Source organism: Halteromyces radiatus (assembly GCF_025201355.1).
Source record: "Halteromyces radiatus strain CBS 162.75 chromosome Unknown BX664scaffold_6, whole genome shotgun sequence".
Classification (NCBI taxonomy): domain Eukaryota; kingdom Fungi; phylum Mucoromycota; class Mucoromycetes; order Mucorales; family Cunninghamellaceae; genus Halteromyces; species Halteromyces radiatus.
The window spans coordinates 1197214-1212299 of NW_026251692.1; the positions used below are offsets into that span (position 1 = coordinate 1197214).

At 34.6% G+C, this 15086-nt stretch overlaps 6 protein-coding genes across 6 annotated transcripts; 1 reads left to right on the forward strand and 5 right to left on the reverse strand.

The window, feature by feature from the left end:
* Positions 1–85: 85 nt before the first annotated feature.
* On the forward strand, positions 86–3143 carry BX664DRAFT_338040 (uncharacterized protein). The gene has a single exon (XM_051546356.1). The coding sequence runs from the start codon at positions 142–144 to the stop codon at positions 3022–3024; it is 2883 nt and encodes a 960-aa protein (XP_051398306.1). The 5' UTR covers positions 86–141; the 3' UTR covers positions 3025–3143.
* A 1279-nt stretch (positions 3144–4422) lies between these two features.
* Positions 4423–7616, reverse strand: BX664DRAFT_300480 (elongation factor 2; the record flags this gene model as incomplete). Its single annotated transcript, XM_051542342.1, has 5 exons — positions 7552–7616; positions 6908–7188; positions 6583–6827; positions 5106–6500; positions 4423–5017 (listed from the first exon to the last, which is right to left on the reverse strand). The coding sequence occupies exons 1-5, from the start codon at positions 7557–7559 to the stop codon at positions 4424–4426; spliced, it is 2523 nt and encodes an 840-aa protein (XP_051398307.1). The 5' UTR covers positions 7560–7616.
* Positions 7617–7841: 225 nt separating this feature from the next.
* Positions 7842–9482, reverse strand: BX664DRAFT_380172 (nucleotide-sugar transporter-domain-containing protein). Its single transcript, XM_051548886.1, has 2 exons — positions 9269–9482; positions 7842–9200 (listed from the first exon to the last, which is right to left on the reverse strand). The coding sequence occupies exons 1-2, from the start codon at positions 9345–9347 to the stop codon at positions 8113–8115; spliced, it is 1167 nt and encodes a 388-aa protein (XP_051398308.1). The 5' UTR covers positions 9348–9482; the 3' UTR covers positions 7842–8112.
* A 325-nt stretch (positions 9483–9807) lies between these two features.
* BX664DRAFT_360709 (uncharacterized protein) lies at positions 9808–11788 on the reverse strand (the record flags this gene model as incomplete). Its single annotated transcript, XM_051548184.1, has 2 exons — positions 11487–11788; positions 9808–11319 (listed from the first exon to the last, which is right to left on the reverse strand). Exons 1-2 carry the CDS (start codon positions 11760–11762, stop codon positions 9811–9813), a joined length of 1785 nt encoding a protein of 594 aa, XP_051398309.1. The 5' UTR covers positions 11763–11788.
* A 180-nt stretch (positions 11789–11968) lies between these two features.
* On the reverse strand, positions 11969–13341 carry BX664DRAFT_338048 (uncharacterized protein). Its single transcript, XM_051546357.1, has 4 exons — positions 12884–13341; positions 12741–12789; positions 12356–12680; positions 11969–12233 (listed from the first exon to the last, which is right to left on the reverse strand). Exons 1-4 carry the CDS (start codon positions 13312–13314, stop codon positions 12067–12069), a joined length of 972 nt encoding a protein of 323 aa, XP_051398310.1. The 5' UTR covers positions 13315–13341; the 3' UTR covers positions 11969–12066.
* Positions 13342–13492: 151 nt separating this feature from the next.
* Positions 13493–14940, reverse strand: BX664DRAFT_338049 (rraga protein; the record flags this gene model as incomplete). The annotated part of the gene is made up of 7 exons (XM_051546358.1): positions 14713–14940; positions 14565–14631; positions 14263–14485; positions 14097–14192; positions 13818–14032; positions 13626–13741; positions 13493–13565 (listed from the first exon to the last, which is right to left on the reverse strand). The coding sequence occupies exons 1-7, from the start codon at positions 14801–14803 to the stop codon at positions 13495–13497; spliced, it is 879 nt and encodes a 292-aa protein (XP_051398311.1). The 5' UTR covers positions 14804–14940.
* Between the last annotated feature and the right edge of the window lie 146 nt (positions 14941–15086).

Genomic DNA, 15086 nt, shown 5'->3' on the forward strand with positions numbered 1-15086 from the left:
CTCCTTTTGTGGAATCAGAAGGTTCTTCTGTTTTGTTCTTCTTCTTCTTCTTTTTTTTATTATTACTTGCTTCTCTATTTTTATTTTTTTTTTTTTTTTTACTTCTTTTTTTCTTTGTTTCTTTATTTACCCTTCGTAGTCATGAATTACTATGATGCGGATACTGAAGAAGAATTAAACGAATCTATAAGGAATATGGATGACTCTTCTTCTTCTTCTTTTTTTCTTCAACATATACTACAACACCAACAACAACAACAACAGCAACAACAACAAGAACAACAGATAAGGTTTCAGAACACAAATATGGCTGGTGTTTACCTTTCTTTAGACTCCATTTTGAATGACGATAGTAGTGAAGATTCTGATTATTCCCTTGACTATGAATATCTTGGACCACGACAACCTATTTATCGGGATCGCAATGACGCTGACAGTGATGCATCAGAACTCTCGTGTAATGATGATATTTCTGAACAAGACCCTGATACTATGTCATATAATGCTGGTTTTGATATGTGGGATGAAGATCCATATAGTACAAATGACTTTACCTGGCAATCCAATGATATGCGACTAACTCACTTTATCAAAATAAAACAAAAACGTCTCTTACGAACTGACCTGATAGCTCCTTGGTGTTCAAGTCCCAGTTTTTGGCGAAAAGAAAAAGGTTGGCCAAGGCAATTACGTTATTCTTCAACTACAACTAATCATGATCAATCTGCCAATGCATTATGTCTTGTTTCAACAAATTATGCTTGTGGTGAACAACTTTTTGGAATATATCGGAATCGCATTGTTGAATGTGGTCGTCCCTGGTCTTCTCCTCTTTCACCTTCAACTCAGCTCAGGATGAAACCAATGATTAGTGATGCTAGCAAACGTAGTACTACATGGATAGGCAGTGATATTACAACAACCTTACCTGGAAGCTCCACCAATACAACTTATACAACATCACTACCACAACAGCTTTCAGCATCGTCATCGACTTCCTCAGATGGTTCCAAGTTTTGCTCTACTCATATCTCCATCTCTTTAAGAAGATCTTCCTCTTCGTCCACCTCATCCAATGCACTGTTACCAACAACTAGATATGAAAGTATGGGAGATGATGATGATGCTCTATCAACAACCTCAACCTCTTGTATCTCCAAGTTTGTTCCCTTTACCAAGTACCTCAAACGATCTGAATTTACTCCTCCTCCAGGACAACAACATGCTTACGTTTCTCTTGGTTTTGAACCTTTATGTTTGGAAAAAAAATACGGCTATATGGCTATTGGTGGTCTTGAAGGTGAATTTGAACTTTATTGCTGTATGGACAAAGATCATCCGGTCAAGATATGGGGTACGGTATTCAAAGGACGGGATAATATTATGTTGATGACCAATGCTATCCAAATTGTACGATGGAAACGATCTCTTTCGAATGCGGACTCATCACATGAAACAAATACATCAACAAATACCACCGACAAACCACTGGAAGACGATGGCAACAACAACTATGCGGATGGATACGATTACTTTTTATTTGCTTGCATGAACGAGGCTGGGATCCTTGTCTATAAATTACCATCACATCATCAATGTCTTATGAATCAACATCAACATTGTGGACCTACCTCATTGAACAGTACCACGACAGCTCAACTATATGCACATCTACAGTCTTTTGATCATGTTCCTATCAATGATGCCAAGGTCAGTCCTGATGGAACTAAAATGGTGTGTGTGGGTGATGATGGTTTTATTTTTATGGTGAACATCAACCATCATCAACACTCGGCAAACGTGGCTCCTTCTTTCTATCAATCATGTTCCAAGTCTGGTGATCCAATGGATACATTATCTACGGATAATCGTGTGGTGACTTTTAGCCCTCCTGTGAAATTGAAGATTCCAGCAAGTTTACTCCAGCCACCTTCCTCCTCGACAGAAACAACGCGATCATCATCATCATCATCATCGGAAAATATTGAAGTAGAAGAGCATGCTCAATCCTTCAACGATACTGACAATGGAAATGAACGTGACAATGACATTTATCGCTCTCGTACACCTTACTCTTCTCAGCATGTTGTTTGGAATCACTCATCAGAATATTTTGCACATACATCAGATACCCATCATCGTGTCTTGGTCTGGCGTGCTTCGACCCTCGATATTGTATATTCTATTGATGCTGCTGGCTACACTTATGCGATCAAGTTTCATCCTTTTCTTGATGGTGTTTTAGCATTTACCAATCGATATGGCTATTTTCACACTGTGGATCTCAATCAAGTTTTTGACAAGACATCGACGACGATGACAGATGAACAAGGCAGCAACAGTAATGATTGTAATGATACACCAAGCAAGGACAACAGCGGATCGGTAGAAAGCATATTTGATTTTGGACGGCAAACAACCACTTACCGGGGTCATACTTGCAATCGCTATTGTGACAACAATGGAAACAACAAAGCAGCAAACACATCATCATCATCATCATCATTCACCGACTCAAATGAAAGTGTATATCATGATCATCCTGGTCACCATACTCATCATCTTACAGCTCGACATGAAATGACCATGGTAGCATTCCGAGGTGAAAAGGATCGAGGATTACGTATATTGGCGAAAATCAATGGAATACAATGGTCGCAAGATGGATGTTATTTGTATGTGGCTACAAAGAAACGAGTATTGGCATATGAATTTATCTCTTGGTCACAACAACATGTGCGCAGTTTGTTTGGTTTGGCAGGGCAAAAAATCAGGCATCTATTGGAAAAACAACATGAACGAAAAAAACATCATCATCAACGGAAACGAAAGAACAAGATGTTTGTTACTCACAATGAAAGGAAGAAACGGCTGGGTCACCCTTGGAATGATGTTCATCCTAGTATGACGACTTCACAGCATCCATTCGATAAGAATGAAAAATGGTTTCGACAATGGTCAAGCGTGCCGCTGCATATTCGACAACAAGTTTTGAAGGAATCAGATCTTTCGACTCACTGGTGATTTCTTTATTTTACTATTTATTTATTTAGTTTGATCAATCATATGTTTCTTAGTGTTATATCTCCCTTTATATCCTTTATTCTATATTTCCTTTTTCATTCATTATACTTATATATTATTATTATTATTATTATTATTATACAATAATAAAAAATACCATATATTCACATATGCCAATGTACACATATCCTTGTTATGATCTCAATTGGGGTATCAACAGCTTTTTTTTTTTTTTTTTTTTTTTTTCGAAAGAAATAAAATGGGGTCCTACAACGGACATCATTTGAATCAGTGATATATCGTAGTTCCTATTGATACGGTAAGTTCGTTCGTTTTTTTTTTTTTTTTTTTTTTTTGGATCATCGATCATCCATCATCAACATCATTTATTTCCTTAATATAAAAAAGGATCAAATATGTTCGAATCTCAACGCAAATAAGTTTCTGATCACAGCGCAGAAAAGAAAAAAAAATAAAGTTTTATTATCAAGAAAAAACCGGTATATAAGATAATTTTTAGTGTACAACTACGTAGTTGTACAACCTTTTTTTTCCAGTTTCTCGGGATAATTCCATTTATCTGGCAGGTACCAGAAGTTTGGTTATGATGCCTATCATTCCCATAAGGAGGTTTTTCTGTAATGACAGTGATGATATCATAATGACTATGATGGCGATAAACATTAGCTACGATCACCTTGTTGCTATTAACGATTCTAAGAAAAAGGATAAGTCTGCTGGATGATAATGGTGGATCGGTATTTCATGAAAAACAACAAGGTACCAAATCCAAAAAAAAAAAAATGGCTAATATCTCTTTCTTCGTCTTATTAGTTTCATTTATTTTTTTTATACATCATCTCTCAATTTATAGAGTTAAATTAAAAAAATAAAATCCTAATATCATCATCCTTCCCCAAGACATAATCATCATTCAATAAAATATCACCATTCGATACCTCTCCAAAAAAAAAAAAAAAAAAAAAAAAAATAGTTTAAGATCGTCTAATAGCATTTGATCCGTTGCTCTTGAGATTTTTAAAGGATGATTAAACTAACGCAATGATCAATGATCATCCTTCAAGTTCCATTTTTAAGCTTTAATTTATACCATTATCCATTCATCATCAATAGCAACATAATGTAAAAAGACATACTTATTTTATTTTCATTTCAATATAAATATATATAAAACTAAAACTATACAAATAAAAAACTATGATGAAGGGAGGGAAAAAATATATAAACTGTCAAATGGGAGAATGGAGGAGAAGTCAAAAAAAAAAATGAAATGTATGAATGAAAATAAACTAATAATAATAACAACAATAATAATAATAAAAAAAAAAAACAAAAGATGTAATGATGAATGTAAAAGATAAACCGTAGATGAATGCATCTAAAGCTTGTCGTAGTATCTTTCAAGACCAGGAATATCTTCGGTAAGACCCTTTCTCTTACGGACGTCGCGGATGATATCGTAGACCTTGTTACCAGCTTCCAAGGGATTACCATTCATGGCTTCCCAGTGATCGAACACACATTGAGGGAAGGCTTGACCAGAGGTGGCGGCACGGAGATCACCATTGAAACCGAAAGATTCGTTGATGGGCAAGTAGGCCTTGATGGTCATCATAGGGGTACCAGGACGTTGTTCTTCAGAGAAGACGACACCACGACGTCTGTTAAGTACAGAGTAAATACCACCAATAGCAGTTTCAGGACATTGTACTTCGACAAGGTACATGGGTTCTTGAATACCAGGAGTAGCAGTCAACACGGAAGCATAGACGACACGACGACAAGTGGGGATGATTTGACCACCACCTCTGTGAATAGCATCAGCATGGAGAGTTACATCCAAAATGTTGAAACGACAACCACGCAAGTTTTCTTCAGCAAGAGGACCTTCCTTGGTAGCCCATTGGAAAGCAGCAACACAAGAATCCTTGATTTCGTTGAGATATTGGACAGCCTTAGTAACATCAACCATCTACAAAAAAAAAAAAAAAGGAGTGAGTCCCAATTTTTCTTTCTTTTTATGATCATCTTCTATCCATCCTTTTTTTTTTTTTTTTTACCAAGTTAGGACCAGTGGCATCAGGACCGAAACACCAAATCTTACGAGCTTCAGTGACATCCCAGTTGAAATCATCAGCGAGGATACGGGCACGAGCCTTGAAATCATCCTTAGGACCAACCTTACCGGATTCAATAGCATTAGAAAGTTCATCATCCAAAGGCATAGCACGCATATAGATACGGTTGTGCTTGTTGGGAGATTTGGACAAACAATCGATGGAAGATTCGGCAGTGACAGTTTCACGGTATTGGACAACGGGATCACCAACCTTCAAGGGGACTTGAGCGTGATCTTCTTCAAGATCCTTCAAACAGATTTCCAAATGGAGTTCACCAGCACCAGCAACAATATGTTCACCAGATTCGGAAGTATAAGTCAACACACAAGGATCGGATTTAGCAAGGCGTTTAAGACCTTCAACGAGCTTGGGCAAATCGTTAGCGTTCTTGACTTCGACAGCAACTTGCACGACAGGAGAGACAGAGAACTTCATGACCTTCATGTTGTGAGCAACTTCAGAGGTAGTGATAGTACCAGACTTGACCAAGAATTGATCGACACCAACGAGACCAATGATGTTACCAGCAGGACAATCATCAATAGCTTCGACACCACGACCCATCATGAGAACAGTACGTTGAACAGATTTGATGTGCAAATCAGTCTTAGTACCGGGAATGAAGTTGGGACCTTGAATACGGACCTTCATACCAGCACGAACAGTACCAGAGAAGACACGACCAAAAGCATAGAAACGACCCTTATCAGAGGTAGGTACCATCTTGGAGATGTACAACATAAGAGGACCCTTGGGATCACAATCACGGATACCAATAGCACATTCATCATCAGTGGGACCTTCGTACAAATTGGGTACACGATAACGTTGAGAGGTGATAGGAGAAGGTAAGTGAATACAGATCATTTCCAAAAGAGCATCACCACAAGGTAAGAACTTGCGCATAACAACCTTAAGCAAAGCTTTTCCTTCCAATTCCTTTTCATCAGACTTGAGCTGAATATCCAACTTTTCCAACAAGGTGGCAACTTGATCCTTCTTGAAGTTCATAACAGAGTCAAAGATCTTGTAAATAGGGTCCAAGACGAACATGTTGAAGGCACGTTCACCACCACCGGATGCCTTAGTGGACCATTTCTTGGTCTTAGGATTGAAGTAGTTTTCACCCCACAACTTGTCCATCATCTTTTGCTTGTCAACACCGAACTTCTTGGAGTAACGTTGAGCGAATTGACGAAGAGTGAAACCCCAACCGTGGAGAGCAGAGGCAAAGGCAACAGTACCATGTTCAGGTCGAACTTGAACATCACCGAGAGCTTCATCAATATAAGTAGAGATAATCACATTGACGGATTCAATAGTACGAGCAAAGGCCTATAAAAAGAAGAAGAAAAAAAAAAAAAAGAAAAAAGAATGAATACTACCGCTATCGAATGAAATCATCATCACCACTTACATTATATAATTCTTCTTTGCCCAATTGCAATTCGAGAAGAGCACGATCGACTTTGTTGATAACGACAATAGGTTTGATACGTTCACCAAGAGCTTGACGCAAGACAGTTTCAGTTTGAACGCAAACACCATCAATACAGTCAACAACAACGAGAGCACCATCAGTGACACGGAGAGCAGCAGTGACTTCAGATGAGAAATCAACGTGACCAGGAGAATCAATTAAATTGATCAAGAAATCAGAACCTATCAAAATAATAGTAATAATAATCATCAATCAACCATCTTTTAATAAATAGTATTCTTTTTTTTTTATTTATTATTACCATTAGTAGCTTGACCCTTGATTTCCTTGATATCTTCAGGATCAGGAAGTTGGAAATAAAGAGAGATAGCAGTGGACTTGATAGTAATACCACGGTCTTGTTCATCTTGACGAGTATCCATGAAACGAGTTTCACCAGCACGACCAGCAGAGATAATACCAGCCTTAGATACCAAAGAATCAGACAAAGTAGACTTGCCGTGATCGACATGAGCAATAACAGACATGTTACGCACATTGGTAACCTTGTCCATCAAGCCCCGAATTTCTTCAACAGTGAAGTTCTATATATTAACAATAAAAAAATAAAAATAAAATGAATTGTCTTTTCTTTGTCGCGTCCTCGTTTATGCATTGTTTCACTTACAACTAGCGTTCATAAAAAAAAAAAAGAAAAGGAATTTGTATCAATTGTATCATAAAAAGTAAATAAAAGAAGTAATAAAAAAAAAAAAAAAGAATATCAGTTGTCAAAATAAAAATATGCATAATCCCGGGTTGCTGATCTCCATTTTTGTCAGCGTAATAAAGTTATATCCATTTTCATCTAAAAAAAAAAAATCATCCATCCATCCATCCATCCATCCATCCATCCATCCATCCATCTGTTCATATCCATTTATCTATCCGTTCATCGTCGTCTGCTTACCCATATTGAACTGCTAGAGTAAAATGAGATAAAAGTGTGGTTAAGAAACGAGTAATTAAACTATTAACATCATTTTTTTTATTTAAAAACCCATGCTTTAATGCGGTGAGCGAAATTGTCCCCCCAAAGAAACTTTGGATCAGGTGAGTTGCAGTAAACCATGCACTAAAAGGTTTAGTTTCGTTCATGCCTCGGTACGCTTTGTTTCAAAAGAAAAAAAAAATATTGGGTTTTTTATTAAAAAAAAAATGTACTGTATAATTGAAGTCATTAAGTAAAAAGGTACATATATATATATATATAAAAGGAAGAGTATCAATAATATGAAGATATAAGTAAGAAGAGGAGGCAAACAAGAAAAAAAAAAGTCTAATATAAAATTATGTGAACATAATAAGAAAAGTAATGCAAAAAAAAGAAAAGAGATACTAAGTTTGTATGCGTATGTGTATAGTTGTTTGTATATATAATATATACATATAATAGTTGTAAAATGTAAAAATAAACTAGGGGAAAGAGAGAAAGTTCCAAATAATAATAATAATAATAATAATCCATCAATGAGGTTTGACTGGGACAAATTTTTTGACAAAATCAACACCATAAAGATAGGAAGACACCATGACAATAAAAGCACCAACAACAAAAGTCAGTGTTGGTTGAAAGTTAAACAAGTAAAAACTGATAACACCAGATACAATGATAGATAAACTTGTTGCAAACCCTTTCAAAATATTATCAGCATATTTGACCACAATAGCCACCAATAATCCACCCAACGCTTGATTTGCGACTACCACCCAAGTGAGACCATCATAACCTTGTAACATCCCACCTTCACGAATAGGCTGCATATCATACATCAACATCCCAACTAATGAGAAGAAAGCACCAGAGATACCAAGTTGAATATTTCGTACCCACATGGAAGTATCTGAGGTCTTGAGAATCTTTTCAAAATAACAACCAGCAAAACCAGAGGAGATACAACTTGTGATCACTGCCATCAAACCAATAAAAGGAGATTGTGCAGATATAGATGTACCAACAAGATCATCTTCGATCAATGCATCTGCTAATAAATTTTCAGTTTCATCCATTGTTCCTGATACTGGCGTTGAAGAAGAAGAAGAAGAAGAAGTAGGAGAAGAGGCCATACTTTGAGATTGAACTAATGTAACACCAATCATCAATAACACCAAAGCAATCCATTTGTCCCGCTGTAGAGATCGACCCAATAGGACCACTGAAAAAATAGCTGTTGATAAAATCTTCATTTGATAGGTCACTTGAAATGTTGCTGCTTCCAAGTTACTGAGAGCCACATATAATAGATTGTTTTGTAAAGCATAAAGTCCAGAAGGGATTAGCATCTTGAGTGTTTCACCAGGTCGACCCAAGATCTCTGTACGTACAAAATCCACAAAATGTTGCCATGAAGGTTGTTGATGTCGCATCACCACAAGACAGGCCACGATCTTTAATATTTCGGCAAGAAACACAGCTGTCGAAGCAATATACATTGGTTGTCCCACCTTTTGTACAATCCGAGAATACCGCATCATCAAAACAAGTGTACTATTCTGAACCACCAATATGATGAGTGATAACTGTTTTCGAGTCAATCCAAAGAATAAAGGTTCCACTAATAATAATAATAAAAAATAAAAGGAATTAGTTTTCCATATGTATATTAATAAAATATTGAATTACCTTTTGGTTTTTCATTTGGTACAACTGTTGGTAAAAGATCTTTCCTTGCAAACGTCCGTCGAGTTTGATAGACGGACATTGTATGATTGTGTTGAAACGGAAAGAAGATAATTTAAAGAAGAAAGATAATAAAAATAGGGATGAAGGGAAAAGTGGTGACCCCAGAAAAGAAAAACGACTATGAAGAAGGCTAAGATGAGGGTGGCTACGAAAGTATGAAAAAAAAAGAGAAAGAGAAATCTTTTTTTTTTTTTTTTGAGGAAGACGGACCACAAATTTTAAATTTTCCCTAGATCTCCGCGAGTGTCAACTCTTACACTTCAAATATTACGCATCAACCATCGTCCCTTTTTTTTTAACTGTAGTAATCATAATAATAATAATCATAAAATTTTTTTTAAAAAAAATGTTATTTGTATAAAAAGACAATTAAATATTAAATCAAAAGAAGTATGTGTGTATGTATGTTAGTTGTGGAGAAACTAACCTAATAGTCGTTATTTATGTAATAATAATAATAATAACAATAAAAAAAAAAAAACTTAGTTATACAGTGTCGTTAAAGGTCGTCCAATTGGGAAAGGAGGAGCAGATAAACCAAATCCAGGGTCTGAGTATCGTTTTGTTGATTTTCTATATTGTTGTATATATTTTTCCAAACTATCATGATCATTATCATCATCATCATCATCATCGTCACCATCATCGTCATTATTGTTATTATCATGATCATCATCAAATAGTTGCTTATGTTGTCGCCATTTGAAATGATCGTTTTCCATAGTGTGATCATCACCAATCTTTTTTCTGTTAGGTTGATGGTCATCCGACACAGAAAGTATATGAATTGCCGCATCCCGTAAGTCTTGTAATCGTACCATTTTAGGGTATCGAAATGCAATCAGGTTTTGACTATCTGACGTTGTCATCGCTAAATCTTCTTCCTCTAATGCTGATAGTTGTGGCGAGTATCGATTGACAAAATGATGGCTGCGTCGTCTTTTATCTTGTCGTTGTTGGCGATGATGCGTTGGATGAGGATCCATGCGAACAGTGTTTTTTCTATGATGATGATCATCATTGATTGGGTTGTCGACAGGATGATGATTTTGTTTTCTGCGTAACGATCTGGCCGGGCGTAAGAGTGATTTAGTAGAAGAGAGTGTTTGTTCCATAAAAGATACATCCTTTTTTTTTTGTTGTTGACTGGATGATGATGGTGAAGGAGTGTGTACAAGTGGTGGAGTCGAAGGAGTGATGGATGATGGCGATGGAATAGGAGGATCATGATCATTTGTTAATGATGAAGAGGGTACGGCGTTGCCTACAGGAAGAAAAAGAAGTGATGCTTTTGAACGTTGTGAACCACCTAATGCACGAGCGATGTTGGCATTGCTGAGTCCATATAAACCTTGTTCTACCATCCTATTTTTTTCTCGCTTGTATTCTTCAAAAGAGGTACCGACTGACCAAGAGGCATGTCTTGCTGCTTTTCTTGCTTGTTGTTCACGGCGTCTTTGTCGTTGCATATCATCCAGTCTTGATGTCTGTACCTGAACTTCTTGTTCATCATCATCATCATTATCCAATAGTGACAGTCGACGATTCCTTTTTTTATCTTGACCAATCCGAATCCATCGTGTAAGATTTTTTAACCATGATGATTTGTTTTGTTGCTTAGTGTTGTCTACGTTTATGGTTTGATGATTATCATCCGATGAAGGTAGAGCATTATGTTGATGTTGATGATCATTATTAGAAAGCCAATGTTGAGATAACATGGAATGGCGTCGACGTGTAGTAGTAGTAGTAGCAGTTTTAATAGATGAGAGAATGGGTGTTTGTATTTCCGAGGTCAATAAAGAGCCAATAAATTGTTGATTATCATCACGTACTAATTCTTCATCAGTTGATCGTGTGTCCAAAGGTATCATTGAGCTAATTTCTGCCTTTGTTTTTCTTTGTAGTTCCAATTCTTGTTCTAATAGCATTCTTTGATTTTGTATAAAAAACTCAACATATCTACGTTTAGCATCACGACTTGATGGAAACTTTTATAAAAAAAAAAAGTGGAAGTTAGAAAAAAAAATACCACGCTTATGTGTAACCCATCATCTAGAGTTAACCATATGATTAGAGATATCTTTTTTTTCAAGTCAGATCTGCATAAAAAAAACCTTGACTTCCCACCCCTAAGTATTTAATATACAAAACTTACGGTAGATTTATGATAATCAAGATTAGTTTCAGTAAGTGGACTAACAAAAGGTTCGGTCACTTTGTGAATTTGTAATTGAGCAGTCATCAAAGAATGACTAGTTGTGAATAAATGATCTTGATCATCTTGAACTTGTTCTATTTCTGAAAAAGAAGGCTTTGTTTTGATGGTTGTAGGTGCTTCTACTGGTGGAGTTGTATGACTAAAAGAACTGGATATTGAACATGGTAGTAATGGTAAAGAGATTGAATGATGAAGTGATGGTGTGGATTGCATTAATAATGAGAAATATACAAAAGAAGAAAGAAAAAAAATAAAAGAAAAAAAAGGAGAATCATAATGATATTTAAAGGAAAAAAAAAAGAAATAAGTCGTACAGTCAATGGAGTCGTAGCCAACTTTTTAAGTTTTATTTCTATCCACCTGACCCTATCACAACAAAAAAAAAAAAATCCAGCAAATTATCCCCTTGGTTACAATAATAATGTAAAAGAAAAGAAGATTTATTTATTGTAGTAAGTATATATAAAAAAAAATAAAACTATGTCTAGCAATAAGAATCACTCAATATCATCAAAATCTAATATATAACTTCCATATCTGCAGTTCCTGATTGTCGAGCTTCTTCCTTGAGAAGTTTCTTCTTTTTTAACTTTTCCACCCTTGCAGCTTCAGCTCTTCGATCAGCAAATCTTGTCAATAAATATCCAAGTGTGGCAATACTAATTCCTGCACTAGCAACACCAGCTATTTAATAATGATGTTCAAATTCCCGCGTGGACATAATAAGAAAAAAAAAAAAAAAACAGAAGTAAAAATGAGATATCAACCTTCATGTATATCATGTGCGCATATCTATTTGTATTTACCCATGCCTTTCCATATGGTTTCCCATCTAACAGCTTCCAATTCAGTTCTTACTTCACCCATTTGTACTGTAAACTTGTTGTTGATTTCTTGTATTTTCATATCAATAGCCTTTTGTTCTTCTTGTGTTTCATTCTTGCGATTGTTCATATCCAAAGTCACGTCATTCTTCATTGTTGCCACATCTTCCCGTAATCGTTGTGCCAAAGCTTCTACTTCTCTAGTTACCATTGCTGCTTCTGTTTGTAACATTTGAGTATCATTACGCCGCATGATTTGAATTTCTGTTCGAAGTTCTGATAATTCTGCTTTGAATAGATAAGATTCCTATAAATAAAATAAGAAAAGTGATCAATCAACAATTAATAAATCATCTATGTTCCTTACATTTTCAAGATCAGATCGAAGTAAAAGTTGTTTTCTTAGTCGTGCTGTACTATATAATATCCCCGGTAAGATTTTTTTTTTTAAGAAAAAGATGGTTTAGTATTTCAAAAAAATAATAATACTTGTACATAATAATAAAATACCTTTCTCGTAGTTTGAATTTGATACCTTTCATAACTACTTCAGCTTGATTTCTCGTAAAACCTTGTTGTTCTAGTGATTGTAATAATCGATAGGTATCAAAGTGATGTTGTCGGTAAAAGGATAATGAGGTATCTTCTAAATGTAGATTAGGTTGTGTAGTAAGAAGTGGATTCTGTCGGTCACTTAATAATACAAAGTTGTTGTCATTTTTGTTATTGAGAGTATCGGAAGAGCTAAGAGAATCATTAGTCAAATCGTTATCCTTCTTTTTATCGTCTTCAATAATAGGTCGATTTGGGTATGGAGAAGGGAAAGGTTGAGATTGATCACCAAACATTCGACATTGTTTAAGTTTGTTTGGATGATATGTATTATGCGTTTTCCAAATAGATCGATGAATAATAAATCGTGATATAGGTCGTGAAACCATGAAGATAAAATATATAAAAAAAAAGAGAAAGAAAGAGAAAGAGAGAAACAATAAAAAATATATCGATTGATACAAGACTTTTTATATATATTCAAACGCCGTTTTTTTATTTGGGAATTTCACGTCTTTTTAAGTCAAAAAAAAACAAAAAAAAAAAAAAAACAAAAAAACTAATTATATTCACTGAGGTCCTTCCAGTTTTTCAAAATGTTTCTTAGCAGCCGAAATATTCAATAAAGTAGCAGCAGATTCTATTGTATAATATAATAATTAATAATTTTAAATAAAATGAAATAAATAAGATAACTTACGTATATTTGGATCTGACATGACAATCATTGCATAAGTATTGTTGGTAAGAACGTCAATAAAGGCAGTAAAAGAGCTACCTCGGATTTCCATACTTTTGAATCTTGTTTGTGATCGACTAAAGACAAGACAAAGGGGGGAAAGGGTAAATTAAAAAAAAAAAAAAAAAAAAGGTAAGGGGATCATTGGTTTACCTGCAGCCGAGATTGAATTGTTTAATAATATTACTGATTTTTTCAAATCGATGTAGATCTTGATGTTTAATAGTAGCAGCATTGGCGATTACTAAAAAAGTAGTCCTTTCAAATAATACTACTTCATCAGCATCACATATTCTACAAAAGTTATCAAGGTGTGATTCTAGAGTACGAATGTTGGGTATCAAACAGTGGACGATTTGAGACCATGCCTAATAATAATAATATATATAGATAAATAAATAAAAAGATTGAATAGAATATAGAAAAACTTACAGCATATAAGGTTTCATCCCAAATAGAAGTACAATAACCTTCAATATGTAATGGTTCAGATCTTGTACGTAATTCAACCAATCTTTCATTGAATATCTGCATAATAAAAAAAACAAAATAAGAAATCATTCATCTATTTCTTTTCGAAAATAAAAAAAAAACTTACTTCATCACGTTGATGTTCGGGTACAAGATCCATTTTATGAATAAGACAAAATATACGCGCTTCTTTTGAATTGGCCAAAATAGCATCCAAACATGATTGATAATAGTGTAAATCTTTTTCCCAGTCTCGACTTTCCACATCAAATACATAAATGAGTACTTCGACATTCTTGAATATACGGTCTCTTTGTGATGCAAAATAATTTTCCATAAAAGCTTCTTGACTATATAGACATAGAAAGTATTATTATTATTATATATTAACAATATTTCAGTATCTTTTTTTTTTTTTTTCTCTCTTACCCTCCACAATCCCATAAGTTCAAGACAAGGTTGCCCAAGAACTTGACATTAGAATGTTCCACATCGACTATTCAAAAAGAAAAAGAGGAAAGAAAGAGTTAATGAATATATATATATATATATATATATATATATTCTTATAACTTACTTGTTGCTCCTAGTCGTCTTGTATCCCTTGCTATATAATTACTAAATATAATGGAACGCATGGATGTTTTTCCTGATCCGCTCTTTCCCATCAATAAGACCTAAAAAGAAGTTAATCAGTTATATTATTTATATTGAATTTTACCTTTTTCTTTTTCATTGTTATATATTTTGGTATTTCTCGTAGTAAAAAATTTAAAAAAAAAAGTGAAAAAAAAAGAAAAAAAAAATTACACTCAAAAAATTCAAAGCAAAACCCGTTTTTATGACGTGGAAAAATAGACATACTGAAGAAAAAAAGAACTTTTTCACTCTAGGTTTCTAGAATTATTTAACCTTTAAAACAAATATGAACAAATAAGAATATAAGATAGA

Coding starts and splice junctions, on each gene's coding strand:
- BX664DRAFT_338040 (XM_051546356.1), top strand. CDS start 142: ATGAATTACTATGATGCGGATACTGAAGAAGAATTAAACGAATCTATA.
- BX664DRAFT_380172 (XM_051548886.1), bottom strand. CDS start 9,347: ATGTCCGTCTATCAAACTCGACGGACGTTTGCAAGGAAAGATCTTTTA. Junction 9,201..9,268: donor ACCAAATGAAAAACCAAAAG/GTAATTCAATAT, acceptor TATTATTATTAG/TGGAACCTTTATTCTTTGGA.
- BX664DRAFT_338048 (XM_051546357.1), bottom strand. CDS start 13,314: ATGGTTTCACGACCTATATCACGATTTATTATTCATCGATCTATTTGG. Junction 12,790..12,883: donor AAATTCAAACTACGAGAAAG/GTATTTTATTAT, acceptor GATATTATATAG/TACAGCACGACTAAGAAAAC. Junction 12,234..12,355: donor AACCATATGGAAAGGCATGG/GTAAATACAAAT, acceptor ATTATTAAATAG/CTGGTGTTGCTAGTGCAGGA.